Source organism: Indicator indicator, chromosome 8, assembly GCF_027791375.1.
Source record: "Indicator indicator isolate 239-I01 chromosome 8, UM_Iind_1.1, whole genome shotgun sequence".
NCBI lineage: Eukaryota > Metazoa > Chordata > Aves > Piciformes > Indicatoridae > Indicator > Indicator indicator.
In genome coordinates, this window is record NC_072017.1 from 10,860,325 (window position 1) to 10,882,064 (window position 21,740).

General features: G+C 40.8%; 2 protein-coding genes across 2 annotated transcripts in view; one reads left to right on the forward strand and one right to left on the reverse strand.

The window, feature by feature from the left end:
* Positions 1-1,446: 1,446 nt before the first annotated feature.
* On the reverse strand, positions 1,447-6,876 carry FGF20 (fibroblast growth factor 20). The gene is given in 6 exon segments (XM_054383308.1): positions 1,447-1,692; positions 2,403-2,506; positions 4,819-5,150; positions 5,152-5,270; positions 5,273-5,600; positions 6,827-6,876. Coding segments are annotated over 6 exon segments (1,179 nt in total).
* A 4,300-nt stretch (positions 6,877-11,176) lies between these two features.
* Positions 11,177-21,740, forward strand: part of MICU3 (mitochondrial calcium uptake family member 3) — a 47,312-nt gene continuing 36,748 nt past the window's right edge. The window contains exon 1 of the mRNA XM_054383037.1: positions 11,177-11,458. Coding sequence (XP_054239012.1) covers positions 11,177-11,458 — 282 coding nt within the window. The remainder of the gene's footprint in view (positions 11,459-21,740) is intronic.

Consider the following 21,740-nt stretch of genomic DNA (forward strand, 5'->3'; position numbering starts at 1 on the left):
CTTTATAATCAATAGTCTTGAACTAAATTAGTGCAAATTAGTGTGAGCTATCTGTTGAATAACTGCAACCAGCACAGAGACATAGGTCATCTTTGTCCTGACAGTCTTCACACAAAAACTTATGCTGAGATTATTCCCTAAAGGAGGAATTCAGATAAGAAAACAGTCTCCTTAGGGCTCCTCCATGCTCAGTGGAGAAACAACCTTCACTTGCAGAAGCTTTTCATTCACTGATATCAGAAACTTTATACTCTGTTACTGTTCCCCATTAAACATATTGATAGGCAATATAATTAAAATATCTCACATAGTGATGAGAACACTACATGAAATTTAAAAGTAATACAGAGAATAGTAATTTTTGTGTTAGTTAACATAGTATGAACCATTTGGAAAAAAACCACCCACCCAGCCAAATAAAACCTATCAAGCACGTTGCAATTTGAATTCATATTTCAAGAGCTTACACTACTTTTTCTTTCAGGGTAACTGCAATACACTCTTCACAATTGTTGCAGGTTTGAACTATTACATGTAGCGTGCTAGGAGCCTCTCAATCTAAAAATGACAGGAAACCAAATAAAGTCAAATATTTTTTAATTCCCTTTTAAAATGTGCATTGGAATTCAATACAGATCTATAAGGCACTCTCGTAGGTAAAAAAACAACCAAACAATAATGTTCTTTCCAAATAAGGGCAGTCACAAAGAAATGGTATGTGTATAAAATATAACCTTGTCTGTAACTGATAAACAATGAAACAGGAGGGTTTGGGCTTGAATGCATTGCAGTGTAATGTCATTTCTGTATCACAGCACTACTCAGAGTAAATAATGGCACTGTAAATGATTTCTCATTGGGGTTAGGGGCTTGTATTCTCTTCATATCCCAGTAAAAAATAAACTCTTTAATAAATAAATATATAAAATAAATATATGCTATCTGGAGATGTATAAATAAGTCCATCCTGAAGGAAAGTTCCAGCTCTGGCTATGATGCATCGACATCTAATGTCCATCACTAGAGTCGAGCTGCTAAAAGTTCATAAACAGTTCTCAGGATTTACTGCCAGTTCTCAGTCCAGTTCGTTCTGTTTCTTCCAGCTGTTGCCTCATCCACATGATGTAGATAGGTCTTTGCTAATTTATGGACCATAGGTAATCCAGACAAAATTGCCAAGAGTTTGTCAGTTTTGAAAAAGTCACACTCCAACTTTCTTCTGGTTACTGGCTACCAAGCAGTTCAGCAAGTCTGAAGGAGGCTGCTCCACTCTTACCTTTAAGGCTTTGTCTCCTAAATCCGAAAGTTAGAAAACAGGTTTGCCTATCACAAAGTAGCTTCTTCCAATCCAGCATCCTAGACCTCGGCAGGTTCCTCATGCTGGTACTGCCATGAAAGCAGGGGCAATGGCTCCAGTATGGGTTTTTCCCACAGTTACCTCCTTCCTCAGCTGTATCCTAAGACATCTTTGTACAGCTCTGGAACTCTTTCAGGATCCACAGGCCGGGGCAAGAAATGTGTAAATTTCTGATGTCTTTTGGACCTTGCCCCATCTCTGGGAGTACCATCTTTGTTAAGTGCTACAAAATACCGCCGCCCCGAATCTCCGTGTTTGTAGACATTGGATGAGTAAGTGTTATACCAGTTTTCCTCAAACTGTTCCCTGAAGATGCATTCAGCAGTTAGTTTCTCCTGCAGAAGGAAACAGTGAAGAAAAATAAGTCAAACTATCACTAGATATCCAAACACACATGAAAAATACACAATAAAAATGAACAAAGTGTTTTAGGCTTTGCATAGTCCTACTGTTAACTGTCAACAAACCAAACCCAAGCAGAGTATGTGGACTGGACACTGAGTTTGGAAGTCTATTTTAATCTTTCTTCTTTTGAAAATAACTGTGACTCCTTAACTGTGACATAGGGCATTATGCTCTTTTTCCCAGAATTTGAAAGATAGCTTCATGTTAAAAAGCTAGTACCTGGAAGTACCACCTGCTGATTGGTAAAGAAGCATTAGGCTGTACATTAAGTATTTCATGGTACTATATTGATTGTTGTTTGCTTGTTCCATAACTATCCTTTTAATTTTTTTCCAGTTGCATTCAATGTTTTTGATCATAAAGTATGCACCACGCTACACTTGCAGTATTGATAAAAAGAAAATCGAATAGCAGGCAACTTAAATGTTGCTTGAACAGCTGGTTTAATTTAGTTGGTTTTGTCATAATTTGGGAGGACTATTTAATTTTTTTTTTTTTAGTTCTCCCCATCTAGGCCAGGGAAACTTTTTCATCCAAAGCTACACTGTACACAACAAATACATTAAACTGCCTGAGGGATTTGTATACTGCTAAGTAAATCAAAACCTTATGTATGAGCTGACATGAAAGTGGTACTTACAGAGCCATAGAGCTCTCCCTTCTCATTCATTCCGAGGTAAAGGCCACTGTCCACGCCTCTAATACTGACCAGTCCCACTGCCACACTGATAAATTCAAGGATACCTGAAAAAAAAAGATACTACTTTAATTCAATTTGTAAGCATACAATACATAGCATCCAAAACACAGTTGATACATGGAAAACGTGTATATTATAACAAATGTGTCTTTGTTTCTCTGAAATTTCAAATGATCTGTAGAAATGCATACAACATTTACAGGAAAGCAGTCTGAGAAGTCTCATCTGCAAGCAAAAACCCTACACCATTTCAGAAACTTTAAAAAATATTGAATATGAAAGGATTTTATTCAGTGCTGAGGCTAAAGCCTTCAGTACCATGCAGTTGGTATCTATAATGATTATGCACTATTTGCTAAGCTGCCTACTCAAACATTGGAAGATAGGTTTGAATTACCTGAAAATATACTTTACTTTCTCTATATCATTATCTTAAAAAAACACATTCATTATTAGATCATTTGAATGGAAATCAAAGTACAGATGGGAATTTTATATAACAGAATCTACCCAGAGGAAAGAAAGGATAAAAAAGCATTTAGCTAGCATATGGGTCCACACCTCTTGAAACAACTTGCTGTCTTCAGTGCAGGCTTTTTATGTGCATGAAATATGCTGCTGATTTGCTAGTGCTTGGATTATAGCATTATTTATATTAATTTAACAAAAATATGTAATGCATATTAATAATATAAAGTATTTGAGAGATGAAGCACTATTTGAAGTCTGAACCTGGCAAGGGTATGCCAACATACTTAAGCAACTGATATACACAGATTACACTACATATAAAGCATGAAAAAAAGGGAACGTGTGAACTGGCTTTTTGGAAGTTGTTAACAATGTAAACAAAGCCTCAAAAAGAAGTTGTTCAAGGATTATACCTAAGATTTTGCTGTGCAGCAGCAAAACAAGATAGTTAAATAACATCTGAATCTAAGATAAGTGATTTTTAAATTGTGCATCTGATTTTGATTACTTTTTGTCAATTTGCTGTATGTATGATTAGCCTTTGTTGTTGTTGTTGTTTGCAAGTCCATTTTTCACTTTCAGACAGATGGATTGTCTGGACTACACAATAATATAAAATGTTTTTAATTTTAATTGAGCTTTGGCAGCTTTCTTATTTATGCTACTAAGCAGCAGAGAAAATAAATCCTTTACAAAGAGTAAGCATTAAAACTCTATTGCATGTAAATCATCCTAGTTTCCCCGTTCCTAAAGCATAAAGTCCCATAAAAGAGGTGGAGGTATTTTGTCTTTCTAGTATCATTTTCAAAGCCATCCTTTTTCAAAACTATAATAAGCAGGTGATTCAACCCACAAAGCAACCACATCAGACAAACCTGCCGAGCATAGTGGAGGAATAAAGGAAGAACATTTCTAAAAAGCCCAGGAAATGTTTGATCTGGAACTAACTTTCTTTCCCCTTTAAAGTGAAGATTTATTTCATGTTTACATGCTGTAGGAAATCTTTCTTCTGAGAAGAACTATCTGTTTGACTATTGCTCTTTTACTTCTGAAAACATCCATGTGTTATAAAAGCAATTAAGAGCCATTCCAGCAGATTGTTTTGACTGTGGGGAGGATGATAGGAAGCTCTTTAATCACCTTTTTACAACTGCTAAATCAATACACACAAAAACTCCCAGGTAGTTGACAATGGCAGGTTTGTTCAGATGTCCAGTCCTTTAACTACTCTTTAGGATCTACTCTTAGATCACAGGAAACTTTTACGTTTTGAGGTTCTCTTCACCTCCTTTTAGTTTATTGACAGAAAAAGTTGACTGGGAAGCATTTTACGTATTTGAGCAAAGGGGCATTTTAGGCCCCTCTGCTTCAACTTTCTGCCATGCAAAACACAGCAGTCTAATGCATGCCGAAGTCTATGATCTAGAGTATTCCGTAAGGACTCAAGAAGTTCCAAAAGAAGTAATGAATACAAAAAGAATCAGTCTAACTTTTGACCTTTCCCACTAAACCTGCAGGCGTATGCATGTGTTTATACACACCCAGCACAGGCTCAGCCAGGCATACATACATGCCTATCTCCTGCCTTGCATAGCATGCACAGCCCTCCCTCAATAGCTTGACTTGGTGCAGCCCCTATGGGTTCACGCCGAAGGACGAAGCCAATACTGAGAGCTCATCCACCTGCCCCAGTACCACTGCCATCACATATCCCTCCCAAGAGTACTGCAGCTCACGCCCAAGTACACATGCATGCATTTACATAGACAGACACACCCGAACACACGCATTGTTGATGCACACACGTGAGAGCACACGCATCTGAAAGCACACACAGGAGAGCACACGCGTGTGCGCTGTCCGGGGCCGTGCCGCAGGCGCCTACCGAAGAGGCTGTGGTCCTGGCGAGTGCCGCGCACGCTGCCGTCGGGCAGGATCTGCAGGTGGAAGCCGGTGCGGCAGTACAGCTGCCGCCGCCGCAGGATGCCCTGCAAGTGCGCCAGGTCCGCCGCCGCCGCCGCCGCCGCTGCCGCACCGCCGCGGGCCGCCCGCTCCGCCGGAGCCCGTCGGTCCCCGAGCAGCGCCGGGCGCTCCCCGGCGGGCGGCAGCAGGAAGTGAGTGCCCACGGGCTGCCCCAGGCCGTCCAGGCCGCCCAGGAAGCCCCCCACCTCGGAGAGCGGAGCCATGGGGGCACGGGGCGAGCGGGCTAGGGCGCGGGAGAGCGGCTGCCGGCCTTTCCCGGCGGGCATGTGGGGGTGCACGGTGGGACCCCAAGCATGGGTAGCCGGCAGGGCAGAGCCGGGCAGAGCCGAGCCGTGCTGAGCCTAGCCGAGCCGTACCGATGCGAGCCAGGCGGCGGGGTGGTGTTCATACGCCCCGCATGTGTATATATATATACGGCGGTCCCCGTGACATATGCTAATGAAGCCCTCTGCGGGGAGGCTGCGTTTGAAATTGTAAACCGGTTCCCCCTCTCCGCACCCTCCTCTGATCCGCGGTGACGGCGGGGAGGGAGCTCCCGCCGCGCCTCCCGCGCCCCCCCGCCCGCGCAGCCGGTCACCCGCGGGCGCGCACAGGCGCGGAGGGGGCAGCGGCGGCGGCGGGGGGGCAGCCCCTGTGCGGAGCAGAGCGGGCAGCGGGGGGCGGGCAGCGGGGCCCAGGCGGGAGCTGCCGAAACATTACGTGGACAGGTGCAAGGAGAGGCAGGAGGGAAGAAGGAGCAAGGGCGTTACCTGAGGGTTAAACCTGCCCAGACACACATGAAAGAAAAAACCCAAAGATCTGACAGTTTTACTCCCTGTTTCTAAAGCGCTCATAAAACCTACGTGCATTACCCTTCCCTTTTATCACTTCAGCTACACGGAGGGGAATTTCTAAAGAAATTGGCATAGTCAGGGAGGTGTTTTCCCCTCTGCAAATTCTCCCTCGCATTTCATTTATCATTAATGTTACATGAAACAGATCTATAGCGTTTGGTTATTGACACAAGGTCTTAAAAACATAAATGGGCAGGCCCCTGGTTTGGGATAAATATTTGCAAAAGTTGTAGAGAAAAAGGAATGGAAAATTGATAGATTACTCATATGACTCATCTAATTGATCTTAGGGGTTTTGCAATGGACCTGTAACCAAAGTCTGAGTGTTGCAACTTAGTGTTGATATCACCTACTGAAACATCTGTGTTGTCTCTTTAATGTCTAGCATCAGTTTAGGACTTTGGTGTCCTGGTCCAGATGAGCATATGCATTTTTATTTTTTTCCTTCATCCCCAAAGTAGAATGGTTCATGTGTGAAAATGTCTTGGTGGAACACGTTCATTATTAGCAATGGTAAAACAATGGTATATTAAAACTAAAAGCCTGGGGTTTGCCTTCTTTCCTGCTTCTTCTGTAATGTCTAATGAATTTTAGTGCTCAAACTACAGCTTTGTGTTCACGGTATAAAATGCAAAGATCTTTCATAGTTAATTCTTTCAAAAGTTTGAGAGAATTGCTTGGCAGTTTAAGGTTTCATTTAAACAAAAACGTTGTAGAGAATCATGAAAGATTAGTTCTCCTGTCTTGCTTCATGGTCTTTTCAGGTAGAGTCTAAATCTGAGAGATCAAATGGATTTGCCTGCTTACCTTTATTTGCTGTGGAGAGTATAGGGCTAATTAATTGGCAGGTGCTTTAAAGCAGGTAATGCTACACCTTTTCATCACTGCAGTCCTAAGTACTGCCCCTGTGTGCACCTGAATTATAAAAAGGCTGCTTTAAAGCAAGTGATTTACTGTGGAGGGATTTAAAACTGAAAAAACTAACGCTAAATACAATGATCAGATAAATCACCTCAGAAGAGAGCACAGGCAGACCTGCTCTGAAGGCAGTTGCAGATAGATGTTATATTATTTTACCTTTCAGATAACAGCAGCCTGTCATGTGGTGGGACCCAAAAATCCACCATAATCAGGATTTCAAAGCACATCTGTGTAAACATTATCACATCAGTGTAAAACATCAACCAATGAGCTTTCTCTTTGAACCAAATCTACTTAATTGCAATGCTAAATCAAAGAAATAGATCAAAGTTGAATAATCTATGTGGCACCTATTTCTCAAGTAGCCTGCACACTGATTACTCAAATATGCTTTAAGCATTTGAAACACGAATCAAGTACTTTTATTGACATGATTGGCGGGTCAAAATCAGACTTCATCACAGCTGCTAAGTTGCAGGACATGCACTAGGATGATACAGCTAAATGAAGAGGTATATTCTTCTAAGCCTAAAGATGCTCCAGTACATATAACGTTGCTGGGTCCAAACAGTATTCTCCAAGTCATACAAACAGCAGAGAATTCTTTTGGTTGGATGGCACCACTGTCCCCAGCAGAGAAAACAAACCAACAAACCTCAGCCATCACAGACTGGAAGACCCTTATGACTAAATCTTTCCTGTTATATAATGGACACATTTAAAGTAGAGTGGAATATATAACATGGATCTTTTCCGAGTGGAGGCTTTAATGTCTGGGTGCTAAACCGGTTATGCTGTTTTATAAAGTACCAGAAATGAAACAAAAAGATAAGAGTATTTTTGGTGTTTGCACTAGTCATGTGACAGGAAAAGATAACACTAAAGATTTTTTTTTTTTTTGCACCTTCTGAGACTATACCATGGGAAGTTAAATAATTTTGAAGAGAGTACATAATTCAACTTAAAGTATACAGTACAATCTAATCAACTCAACATATACTTCCTAGAGACCGCACTTTCAGCGTCGTTGAACAAATACATATGTGGTCAAGTCTTTATTTCCAGAGCAATTAGTTAGGGCTTCTATAGACAATATAATTACTGTGTATTTCTTCAGAATAGCTTGTTGGCGTAGGCAAAACTTGCTGGCTACCAAGGCAATGGAGAAAGCAATGGACAGAAGTCTTTGAAAGATATATATATATATATATATATATATATATATACACACACACCCCCCACATATATATCTATATAAAAATATAGATATTTATCATGTTGGTTAAAATAAACCTGTTAGCTGTAAAATTTTATGTCCTGCAATTTATTGCACCTTTATTCATTTTAGAACTCTTTTAACAGTGTCATGCCAGCCATAAAGTTTTAATGATCTACTAAAATATTGGCTAGGAGAATGAAGGAGAGGCTCATGAATATATGTAGAAAGCAAACATAGGGTGAAACAAGAGCATCTGAGTAGAAAATAAAGGAGTATGTCCAGCTGGAGATACCTATGTGTCACGGTCTGTTACTGTTTTTTCCTAGATTTGGACAAAAAACCATGGTTGGCTGTTTTCAACAAGATGGGCAGAACCTGCAGAGGTTACAGTGAGAGCCCTTCAGAGCCCTCAGCAAGTCTGAGTAAAGTAAGATGTATTTTCTTGCAGGATTTACTAGGAAGAAGAGAGTAAAATAATTTTCAAGGCTCCATGTACAAATATGTTGTAAGCTGATGAACTAAAGCCTTTTAAATGGAACATCTGCAGGCTTTAAAAGCATTTGTAACTTTTTCTTCTGAATCAATACAGTTACAGGTATACATATATGCATGTATACAGATATGTATATAGAAATATACCTATTTACAAAAAAAACTCAGATGAGAGAAGAGCAATGCTGAAAAAAGTATTTTCCTATGGCAAGGAAGTTCTACATTTCTTCCACCTTTTTTTTGTTGTTTGTTTGTTTGATTTCTTTAAATGAACACAGAAATTCATAGGGTTTTTTAAGACTCATGATTTTGTTATCCATGTTTTTGCAGATACACATGAATAACTCTTACATAAGTAGAATGGGTACAGAGAAGCTAGGTAGTCAGAGCACATTTACAGCCAGTTACATCAACTGAGAATGAATCTTTTCCACATATATCGACATTCAAATGCCTCATTTGGGAGCTTTTTATTAGTTCTGTAAGTGGATCATTGGATAAAACCACTTTGATCTATTTAATTTACATGGTTTCTCAGTCTTCATACATAAGATGTGCAGACAGCTCATGGTTTTTTACTTGCTGCACAAATAAATTGCACTCTCGTTCCTAAGCAAACACCTCACCAGGGAAGTTCTGACTAACAGACCCAGGTGTAAGTAGTTACAGATGTGTATTGGACTTTTTGAAGTGAAAAGAGATTAGCCTAAAGGTGTTATTGAAAAGCCATTAAAATGTGGCTAACCAGTTTCAGTGAAACAATGTGAGCAGGGAGATAACTCATGGTTCATGTCTACAGTTTAAGTGACTGATGAGTCATCCAGCAAAACAGTTTGCTTTGGGACACTACATTGACCAGAATTGGTGTATTTTCCAATCAAATGGAAAAACTAGACTATTTTAAAAAGGCAGTTGTATTGGCAAATGATGTCTCCTAATGAAGCAGCTAGAACTGAAAAGATCCAAGAGTGACATCCAACAGAATTTTCCAGATTGGATGTAAGCTTAGCCATGTAACTGCAGGATAAATACTTGAGTTTCACTTCTGCCAAGTGTTTGTAACTATTATTGCCTTGACACCTACGTATCAGTCTTTTATTACTTTGTGTACAGAGATGTAGCTCAGATTTGGTGACAGGACTTTCAACTGGGAAACATACATACAACATAAATAAGCAGTAGGCATATTATCTCCAAAACTACACCCCTCCCCAAATGTTAGTTTTTAACAGCTGGGAACAATGAAGTCAAGGAAATTAAATAAGGGGTGAAATGGCTTATGGTATCTAATACTATTGAAAGAAATGCAGTAACTCACACCAGAGACCTGCCCTTCCAGACATAGCCCTGAGGTAATTCTACCTTGGCCATGTGTACAGTTGTATGAAATGTCAGACAGTTGATTGACGAACATGGCCACAGTAATATATAATATATAATATATAATATATAATATATAATATATAATATATAATATACAATGTATAATATATAATCAATATATAATATATATTCACTGATTATCATATAATCATATATTCAGTGACATAATATAATCACTGAAATGTTTCTTAGAAACTGAAAATGTATCTTAAGCTTATTTAAGTGAATTATAATGAATAATTATTTGTGTATTTTCTGAAATCATAATAATACACAAAGCTATCAAAGATTCACAGGTGAAAAGAAGTAAAACCAGTTGAAACTTGGGAAGAACATGCTTATATAAAGAAGTAAAGGACTTGAAGCTGTGCTTGACTACTGCAAAAAATGCTATAAGGTGTTCTGAGACTTTGTGAAGTTTCAAGGTAAGGTAGATTGCAATGCAGGTGGTACCATGGACAATGCCCTAGCTCAAACAAGGCCTGAGAAGGTCTAAGGGCCATCAGCACCACACAGGGAAAACAGAACCCACTCTTCTTTAACAACTGGTCTTTAACTAGTGTTTGGTTATGCTAAGAAGGCTGCCTGCAGCCAGTAACATTTCTCACAAGAGAGGCTGCCGACTGGCAAGTGTCTGTGTTTCCCTGATGAGAAAGCCTCCTAACACCGAGAGTATAAAAATGCAGGAGATACTGTGAACAATTTTGGTGCTGCGGCCACCTCCAGCCTTCAGGGTTACAAGGCAAATGAAACAGGGTTTGAACCTTTTCCTTCTCCAAAGCTAGCGCTTCTACGTTTCTTCAAAGATGTACTGATGGGTCCTGCAGGAGCACTCCCCTTGGGAGCAAAGCCACGAAAACCCGGGGTTTGGCTCTGGAGCACGTTATTGAACACACATGGCACACGACGGATCTGTGAACCAAACTGCAGAGGGGCCCACGCAGGGGCTCCTTCCCTCCTCACGGCAGTTTCCATGCATCCTCCTTTCCTGGCACTTCGGCTTAAAACGCAGGTCCGTGCCTGTTCGCCACATCTGGTCTAACCGCCTCCTATCTCCACTGACTTGCCTGAGGCCCGTGGCAGGCAGAAAACGTCTCGTTGCCTACTGCTGCCTTTTCCGAGAGTCGGACGTGCCCATCGGGCACCCCCGCGGAAGCACCGCCTGCCACAACGATGGCGGGAGCCGGTGCCTTCAGCCTCGCCGGTGGCTGTAGAAGGCTGGAGAGCACTGCGGGGCGGCCTGCGCAAACCCGGACGCGGGCAGGCCAGCGGCGACGGCGCGGCAGGGCAGGTGGCGCGGGGCGGGGACTGGAGGGGGCCTCTCGCTTCCCCACCCCTTCCCCGCTTCTCGCGAGGCTTCTGCCGGCACCTCGGGGGCTTCGTCGGCCAGTCGCTAGGGCGGAGCGGCGGCGATGGCCGCCTTGCGCTCCCTGCTGCGGTGGCGCCGCCGTTTGGATCCCGCAACCGGAGCACAGCCGGCACGGCGGCTGTGGGCCGGCGGCGGGGCCGGGGCGGCGGGGCTGAGGCGGTGGCGGCGAGAGCTGGGCTGGGCGGTGGGGGTCGCCCTCGCCGGGTACGTGGGGTACCGGCTGTCCGAGCGACGGCGGGAGCCCTCCCTGGAGTCGGCAGCCGTCGGGCCGGGCGGGGCCCGGGCACTGCTCCCCATCCCTGTGGCGGCCGCTGCCAAGGAGACGGTAGGTGTGTGTGCGCCGCGCCCCTCCCGCCTAACGGCCCGCCAGCCTCTCGCCCACTCACCTTGGCCTCGCTCCTTGCCGCGCTCAGCGTCTTAACTCGGCGAGCCAGAAGCCCACCGGGCGCCGCTGGCTGCGAGGGAAGTGTCCAGATCCGACGGGGATGGGGGGGGTCCCTGCCCAACCGTTGTGGAAACGTCTGCGGCGGTGGCGAGCGGCTCCCCGGGCTGTCGCGCAGAGGTGACCCTGCGTGAAACTGGCCCCTGGGCTGGGAGGCGAGGCAGCCTGCGAGGGCAGAGGCAAAAGCTTGTCACCCGTCCTCCATCAGGAGAGAAGAGCTGTCACTGAGGTGGCGTGGTGGGCTGCGGGCCTTGGCACGCCTTGGCTGCACCTCGGAACGCAAACCGTGTGCATCCTACTCTGCTTTTCGTCTCTGGAGCTGTCCTAAACAAACTTCTTTTCCGTAAAAGAAAATATTAGTTTGTAAATGGAACTTCTGCTGATAGTGTGTTCATCAAAACCTGCGTTCTTTATGACAGTTATCTTTTTAATACACCATCTTCTGTACGTTGAAAGTTTTCTGCAGAGCTCGGTTAAAAGTGACACTGTAGCACTTGGTGCAATTAAGTAGCGCTTCAGTTCAAGTAATTCAGCCAAAAAACATTGGTTGGCTAACCATGGGTAAGAAAAAAGTTGAGGTGAACCTGGAAAACAAAGATTCTCCTATGACAGGGAGAAAGTCTTGCACCACGTTGTAGGTAACATGGTAATGATGTTGGGGTTTGTGGTGGGGTTTTTTGTTGTGTATTTTTTGTTTGTTTGTTTTATTTTGGGTTTTTTTCCATGAAAAAATGAGATATTTTTAAAAAATGCCAATAGCCCCAATGAGACAGTTTGTAGTATGTTATTGGCTAAGTCTGGAAATCAGGGGTGCAAATGGCCTGCTTTCCATAGATCACATTTGTCTTATCTTTGGGAAGAGGATCTACATTTTTGCAGTGGAGGCCTTGAGTGTTGGTATGAATGTTGTTAGCCCTTTTGCCTTGAGTTGTTAGTTGAAAGGCAGATTCTGTTGGCAACATCCTGTCTGAAGAGAAGTTGAGTGAGGCAGTTTTGATTATTCATGTACAGAGCGCCTTCCGTTCTGTATTGATTTGACAGAACTTTACATTGTTTAACTTAGACCATCTTAAATCAAGGGAAATGTGGCTGCTGCACCTTGGACAAGTCAATAAATTTAGTGTGATGTGTAAGTATGGATTTTCACACACATCACTATGAAAGCATTGAGGTTGCAAAGTCAAAATTACCGTTATATTTGAATAAATGTACAATAAGAAGATGTATGAAATTTATCTTCTATGTAAGCACAGACTATTTTTTGAAGACAAGTGCCATGCTCCTATGTGGAAAAGTTCTTTAATTAATTCAGTTTTCTGTTTGCATAGCAGAATATTTGGAAGATTAACTTGAAATATGTTGTTTCAGATTGTGTGTCCAGACTAAACGCAGACTCACATCTTAGAACACTAGCTTTGGGGTTTAATTTTTTTTGTTTTTGAACAAGTGACCTCACTGATTTCAAATTGCACTGAGAACTTGGCATTCCTGATAAAATGTCCTTTCAACTGAAGCCTCCTAAAAGTGAGGATCAATTAGCTGTGGAATTTTTGATCTGAGGTAGTGGGGTTTTGTGCTTTTCAAATTATTGACTATTGTGATGCAGAAAGGTTTGTATGACAATGGGGAAAGCCCATAGCTTGGTATTGGATCTAGCTGGGGAGCTACAAAGAGTAGTTTAACCATGAGCTCCATCTGCGATCTGTACTCCATTTATGACTGCCCTCTACACCTGTGATGATCATCAACTCTTTCATTACAGGTTTCTAAAACACCTCTAGAGGTGCCTTCCAGGGGAAAAAAAAAAAGGCATGCAAATACTGTTAAAATTGCGTTGCTTGGTACCATGGTATGCTGCAATGGCATTGTGTTGTAATGTCCTTTATTAGAAGGCTGATTTAATGAAGTCTGAGTGACAATAACTTTTTAATTCCTAATTTTAAGTGCTCATGTTACAATCTGAATAGTATTTACCAGTTAAGAAAAGTATCATAACATTTGAAATATAAACATCTGTGTTATTAGGATTAAGGCTCTTGGATCTATAGCAGAGCATGTTTAGAGTAATGGCTGGAGTAAATGTGAAGTATTGAGATATTCAGGGTGTTCAAGAGTATTCAAGATAACTATGGCTGTCTCATTCATAGTATTGGAGTTTAACCCAGGCCAGCAGCTGCCACACAACCCCACACAACCCCTGTAGTGGAATAGGGGAAGGAATTGGAACGGTAAAAGTGAGAAAACTTGTCGACTGACATAAAGACTGTTCACCAGGTAAAGCAAAAGCTGCTTGACCAAGGAAAGCACATTAAAGAATTAGTTCAGTACTTCCCATCAGCAGGCAGATGTTCAACCATCTCCAGAAAAGTAGGGCTCTATCACATGTAACAGTTACTTTGTGAGATGGACACCTTAACTCTGAATGTGTGTCTCCTCGCTTCCCCCTCCTTTCCCCAGGCGTTTATTACTGAGCATGATATCATATGTTATGAGATACCCCTCTGGTCAGCTGCAGTCATCCTAGCTGCGTCCCCTCCTAACTTCTTGTGCACCCCCAGCCTACTTGCTAGGGACAATATGAGAAGCAGAACAGACAAACCTTGTGGTCAGTACAAAAAAATACTTGCATGGCCAAGCATATTATTGGAGGTGTTCTGATAGAGAGTAAGATTTTTAAAGAAGCAGCATGGAGCTCATCTCCCTATGGAATTCCCTTTTCCCAGACTATTCCTAAGAATAATTCAAGTGAGAATAATTCCAGTTCTGAGGAGTAAGAGTTTACATGTGATTGCCTGGAGCAAAATCTTGGACACTGTAATAAAGCAACAGTGTTAATTCCAGGGTTTCTGCCATATAACATTTCAAAACCAAAGTAAAATTGTGCATGCAAGAGCTACCATTTTTGTGTCTGAATGTTTTGGTGAAGATTGGAAGAGCTTTATTAGCAGACAGCTCCTTTGAAGTCTGGGAGGTGCTTACGCAGAGCAGGAAACTCTGTAAGAGCTGTTTTTGATACAGATTCTCTGTACTGACAACTGAGAACACTATTGACCCAAGAAAAGCTCTGATCCAATGTCCTGCTTACGAAGTATTTCCCTTGTTGGAGCAGATGTGTATCGTACATGTTTTTTTTCAGAGAAATACAACAATTTTAGAAAAGCATAATCCAGTGTCAGAATTCTTCAGAGTAATTAATATTTGCCTTCTGGTTCCTTGCTTCCATGTTCCTTACTTCAAAAATACCAGTGTCATTTGCAGAGGTTATTAAAATGGTCTTGGAAACAGAAATGATGCCTCTGCACTCCAGAGAAATCTATCCTGTAGTCATGTTGTCATTGTGTAAAGGAAGTGAACTCCAGGTCTCTTATTTATTTTTACAGAATATTCTCTGAGAATTAATTCCTTCAGATATTATTTAGGAATTAAAAGAGGGCAGGGAGAGACAGATGCAGAAGAAGGACTTCATCACATTACTTGAAGGCCCACTGAGTTCCAGGAGGAGGAAGATGCATACTAGGGGTGATTTTTTTTCATAGTACCTTAGCAGTACTGTCAAACTCTCTGTGAAAATACTCAAAAGGTCAAGTTTATTTGTAGCAGTACATTTCTAAGTGGATTACATCATGTATTTCTGTCTCTCTGAAATGAAGAACAAGACTTTAACTCCAAAAAGTAAGGCAAACTTTGCATGGGAGAAGACTATCCTGCCTGCTCAAAGAGGATACTCTTCCAAGAGATGCATAAAGCATCATTTTTACCAGAACCACTAATTAACCTTTATTTTTTTTATAAGCATTGTACATTTTATGTCATAGGTCAATTGCCCAGTATAGGAAGATGGTTTTACTCTTTGGCTGATGACATCTTAAGCTCCTTGCTGTCACTCTGAGAAGGATACTGGTTGCTAGCCAGCTGTAGTGAAAGCCATGCTGAAGGAAAAGGAAGATTTACCTCTCAGCATTAGTTCTGTGTTCCTCAAGATGTTAAAAAAGGACATATTTGGGACAGACCAATCCATCTACTAGTATGATTTAGTCTTGCATGCAGTGAAGCCTATGGACGTGTATAGCAGGGTATACACACTGACCAAAGCTTCTTGAAGATATGATAGAGGTTAAGTAACTTACACGTGAAACTAATATAAGAAAGGCTGTTGAAGAATATTTTGCTGTAATTCTTATTTTTGAGGATTTCTGGAATAGCTGTGCTTACAGATAAACATTGTTACCCTAAGGATTTCCTGTAACGGTTGTATTTGAACAAGGTCCTTTTTACAACATTTTAAACAGATTCCAGCTTCCTATGCTTGTAAATATTTTAATATAATAATGTCCTTATCTCACTGAAGCGGGATCAACTAACAAAATTGTTGGCTGTACTACTTCTAAGTAGTCTGCTAGAAATATAACTTCAGAAAGCATCAAAACAGTTTTGTCTACTTTGGGATTTTCCCACACTGGGAACGTGACGTTTAACCTTTTGGCCACCCAGCATGAAAACAAAATCGTGCTACTTTTATCTGCATGGGAGCATATTAAATAAGCCTGAAGTCAAATATAAACGAAGGAAGTAAGGAACAGCATCTCTTTGAAAACCTTTTTATTTTAATAGTTTGCGCAGATTCTCACTGATGGAAGACAGATTACTTTGCAAGCAAAAATTCAAAGAAACTCACTCACTTGAAATAAATGAAAGATTAAACTACTGTAACAGAACATAATTTGGACTACAAGCAAAAGATACTTTTAGTAGTAAATGTTGGCTTGTTTAGCTAAAATATTCTCCCCTTTATCTCATCTGAAAGAAGCAAGAACACACTGATTTGACTTGGAACACAGCAGAGCTGTGTTTTTTTGTGTGGTACTTTTGGAGCCTTTTGGCCTGTGTGCATGCACATACAGCATGTATATTTTTACCTATTTGTAGATATTCTCAGAATCTCGGAGTTGGAGTAGTATTCTGGGTTTTAATAATGGATTCTTCCAAATTCTGTAGAGCTTTATGTGCTGGGACGCATCAATTTTTCTAATTTTCAAGTGAAAAATCCTGTATCTGCCATTTAAATTTGTCTCTGTGGGGAAACTAGATCTTTTGCCACTAAATAAAACTTCTGCATTACTGACTTACTGTAATAGGAGACAAACACTTGGCAAAGAACATTTCTTTGGTATTTTTTAAGAGAAAGGATAATGAGGCCATGTTTTATCTTGTACACTTTATTCCCACTGAACGTGAGCCATATCACTATAATTTATTGATATTTCACATAATTTGGGGTCACAACTACTGCAAAATCATAATTATTTTAATGTCACTCATGTCCTGTGCTAGGCCATCTTATGGCAGTGTAGAGTTATCGCATGGATTTCACTGAAAGGCCAGACAGGTTGGTTGATTCATGTAATGTCAAATTAAGACAGACAACATCTCTGAGGTAAGAGAGTCAGACAAACATGGAAGCAGAAGTGGAGATTAGTCCATGTTTCAAAGAAGTCCCAACCCCATGCTACAAGCAGGGGGAAGAATGGCTAGAGAGGGGTGTGGCAGAAAGGGCCCTGGGGGTACTGATTGACAGAAGGGTGAATATGAGGCAACAGTGTGCCCAGGTGCCAAGAGGGCCAACAGCATCCAGGCCTCTATTAGAAATAGTGTGGCCAGCAGGACCAGGGAGGTGACTGTCCCTCTGTACTTGGCATTGGTGAGGCTGCACCTTGAGTACTGTGTTCAGTTCCGGGTACCGCAGTACAGGAAGGACATTGAGGCACTGGAGTGGGTACAGAGAAGGGTGGCTAAGCTGGTGAAGGGCCTGGAGAACCAAGTCCTGTGAGGAGTGACTGAGGGAACTGGGGCTGTTTAGTTTACAAAAAAAGGAGACTGAGGGGGGAGACCTTATTGCTCTCTGCAGCTACCTGAAAAGAGGTTGTAGAGGTAGGCACTGGTCTCTTCTAACAATTAATGATACAACAAGAGAAAATGGCCTCACATTGCACCAGGGGAGGTTTAGACTGGACGTTAGGAAAGGTTTTTTCATGGAAAGGGTTGTCAGGTACTGGAACAGGCTGTCCAGGGAGGTGGTTGAGTCACCATCACTGGACATGTTTAAAAGCCATCTACATCTGGTGCTTGGGAACATGGTGTAGTGACAGACTTGGTGGAATGGGCGAAATGGCTGGACTTGATCTCAGAGATTCTTTCTGGCCTGGATGATTGTGATTCCGTAATACATGAAAACCTTTGGTGGGAGCACCAGACTTTCAGGGCAGTTTGAACTTGTGTCCATTGACAATCCATTTAATACATTTTAGAAAGTGCTTTGCAATGTCTCCTGTGTGTAAGAATTAGGTATGCATTTCTGTGTTAGGGAATGTCAAGATAATGGGCCAAGATCATTTTTTTCTGTTCACCTGATTTAAACTCAGCTTATAAGAGCCACACAGTCTCTGTTCCTGGTTTTGCAGAAGGCACATGGAACCCAAGACCATGCACAGCAGCACCCTGAAAAAGTGCTGTGTTGCCTCTGCAGTCGTTCTGCAAGAATATGGTACAGGAGATGGGAGGTGAAATACGGAGCAACAAGGTAGCAGAGTCTGAAAATGGAAGGTCATAAGGATGATAACCATGAGCTGTTTGATTACTAGATTTTTTTGAGAGTAGGGAAAAGATAATATATCGTTCATAAGTGCTGATGAGCTTCAGTCTTCTTTTTATTTACCTTGTGAGTTGTGAAGTTGGAAGATGAAAATTCTGGCTGACAGATAGATTCTTGGTTTCGTCAGTGGGGCTTCCTTTCCCCCCCTAAAAGTTCTAATAAGAAAGTAGGTTGGTGTCCATGTACAGGTAAACCAGATCTAACTTGCTGTAACTAGAATTAGGAGGTTTGTGATATTCTGCTTGAAGGAAATGTCTGTGTCTTAATTTTAAAAGGCAGAGAACCATAACATGATACCAGATCATAGTAATTAGTAGGCAAGATTGCCAAGAGGGTTAGTAAACAGAAGCATACAAAAATCTCCCCTCTTCTGTTTGTCAAGGAGATGGGCTTTCATGAGAGTTTTTGAAGATTGTTGATAATTACAGGGAGATTTTTGTCTGGATAAGCTCTTGAAACTTCAAATAGAAATTGGAATCTTACTGAATTTTGTTGACTCCTTCACCAACAGTACCTTTCCTGAGGTGTACCACATCAACCCTCTGTGTCTTGTTTCTGTGTCCATTGGATACTAGGGTTGGGCATAAATATGGAATAAATCAATTGAGACAATTGGTGTCACTAAGATCCTAGTACTTGCTTCAGTGCAGTATGATCTGCTAATGTTGGGGTAAACAGGAAACATTTCATTGTTATGTGTTGACATTAATTTCTTAAGTGAATGCTTGAAGAGATGTGAAATGAGGTCATTGAGGTTAGAACGGTTTGGCTTTTAATTAGCATATTGATTAGTTCCTAATAATTATGGAGACTTGATGCTGCTGTATATTAATTGCTGTACATAAATTGATCAACAGTAATAGAAGAAGGAAAGCTCTGAACAAGAAATGTGGACAAAAAGTAAAAATATTCCCAAAGTTTATTTGTCAGTTTGCTAAGGTATGTGTCTGGAGTCTTCTGCAGCCAAACCTTGCTTTTATTTGGACATTTAGTGTATGGACCAGTGCTCTAATACATATTAAGCCCTGTATATGCTTGTTTCAATTCATGTTGTATCAACAGCAGAAACAGCTTGTTTTGAGTCTTGTAGATAAAAGCACTACGTTTAAAATAAAGTGATATTTCTATTCCTTGGAATAAAATCATGCTTAAGCTTGCAGTTTTCTCCTCATTAACTTGAATTAGGTGGAGCTTGCTGCTGGAGCAGGTGATAGTGTATTTTCTATAACCTACAGGTTCCTGTAGCCTAGGTTTTGAAACAAATAATTGATCTTTTGGGATAGTTTTAAGCATTTATCTGACTTAAAAATAACACCACCAAAAGAAAAATTTTCGCTCAGACCAGTTCCCTTATCCATTTTGACATTTGGAAAAATGAACATAAGGAGCAAGGGTGTGCAGGGTATTGAGCCTTTAAGGAGGCACTGCTCTTTCTAGTGTCAGGCTGTATTCATACTGCGTTACAATGACTTTGAACCAGAGTGTGAAATACTGGCATTGTTGTATAGTCAGCAGGACACTGTAAATTGGCAAAAGTGAGGCAGAAATTAAGGTTTTACAGATCTGGATACTCAGTTAGGTGTAAGCATGTCTTGAAAATTCCATGCCTGCAGTATGTTATTTTATATTTATAGTAGCATAGAGTACTTTAGATAATGTTGAAATATGTGTCTGAGAATTTAGTAAATGCTTTTCTGTCTCAAGCAAAGTATTAGGCAGTAGTACCTGAGATAGTGTGAATTTCTTGAGAGCAAAGAATGTCAACATGCTCACCAAGTACTAACAGTGATCAAAACTAAGATGATAGTTCTTGAGGGATACTTTATCTATGGATCCTCTTGATTACAGGTGATTGGTTAGGGTTGATTACAACTGATTCTGCATACTGCATGTGGAATATTGCCTTGAAGCAGTTTCTTCGCTGAAAATTGATCTTGCAGAATTATTGCTTTATTACTCATGCTTACAAACTGCATATATTCAAAGGCATGTTTGTAATAGTGATAAAATAACATTTGTATAAAAAATAAGATAGATTGTTAAGTTTCAAATACAGAGATAATCGGTTATGTCACTTCAGGCTCTACCAAAACAACTGAGTCCTGTAAATCCCACATGAAGGCATAGCTTGGATGCCACTGGACTGCTGAAGGATCAGTAAGACCATAATCAAACAGTGAGATAGGACAGAAATATTTTGGCTTGCATCTGAGTATGCCAGAAGAGAATTCAGCTTTTTTTCCCTGACATTCTAAGGTGAATTTCTGGGCTTTACTGTTAGATTTTTTTTTTTCCTCCCCATATTTAATTTAGTAATAATTTGAAAATTATAAAAAACACAAAAACTAGATTTAAAACTGTTTCTCAGGCAGAAGTGCAGAATATTTCTGTGCAGGGGAGTCTACTGACAATTAAATTATTGTATAAGCATTTCTATTACTCTCACTTTCTATGGAATTCTTTTCCTATTGAACCAAAGCATTTTCAGACACACATACACAACAGAAGCAGTAACTTGAAAAAGATTAGAGGCAGCCCAGCAAGAGAACTATGAAGTCAGTTAAAATGCCTTAGATAATGTACTGAAGCATATATAAAACCAAAACATTGGGAGTTTTCTGTTACGTTGTGACTTTTCATGTGATCTGTTTTGGGTTTTGTTGTTTTCCAAATAGGAAATGTTTGACATATTCATTTTTTATATGTCTGTCTTACAAACATAATTTAATCTAGTTAGAACTGAAGCCATAAAATTTTGTTTCACTCCAGTAGCCTCACTGATGTGTTATTTTTTAAGGAGGTTGTTTGAAAAGCAGAAGGAAAATAAGGCCAGATGCTTGACTACCCAATATAAATGTGCCTTTGCTTCTAAACACTGAAATCTGAAACCTATTCTTAGAAAGATTTTGGAAAACCAGTTTCCATTTGTAGTTCTACTTGTTGCCTTTCTTTAATTTGACACTTGAAGAATTTGAGGGATACTGTATGAAATGACAAGAGTAGTGGAGACACGGTCAGCTTGTGGTATTCCACCGATGAAATGCTGCATTCTTTTTTTAACATACTGGGAGAAGTTACCAAGATCATTGCTTTAGCCTTTAAGAAACAGTTTAGGTTTGGGTTTTTTCGTCAATGAAAAAAAATTCAAGGTACTTACATTTTCTTGGAGATACTGATTCCACAGAGGAGCTTGCCTTATTATGAACTAAAAAAGGTTTCAGGTGGCAGTTTGACAGTCTGAACCAGAAATTTAATAATTTAGAACTAAGTTTATGTGTAAATCAACTGGATGGTAAATATACCAGGAACTTCTGAGGTCTACAAACTCTCATAAGATATGAACTTAATGCCATACAGTACTTTTGTAACTCTGGAGGAATAATTATGCTCTCCTCTTCTTCTGTTCCTCCTCCAAGTATGGTAGCTTTAATTGCATTGGATGCTTGAAGTAGCAGTATCCCAAGAAGATCTACACTGGAGTATAGATACCTATTATGGAGGTTTCTTGATACTTTT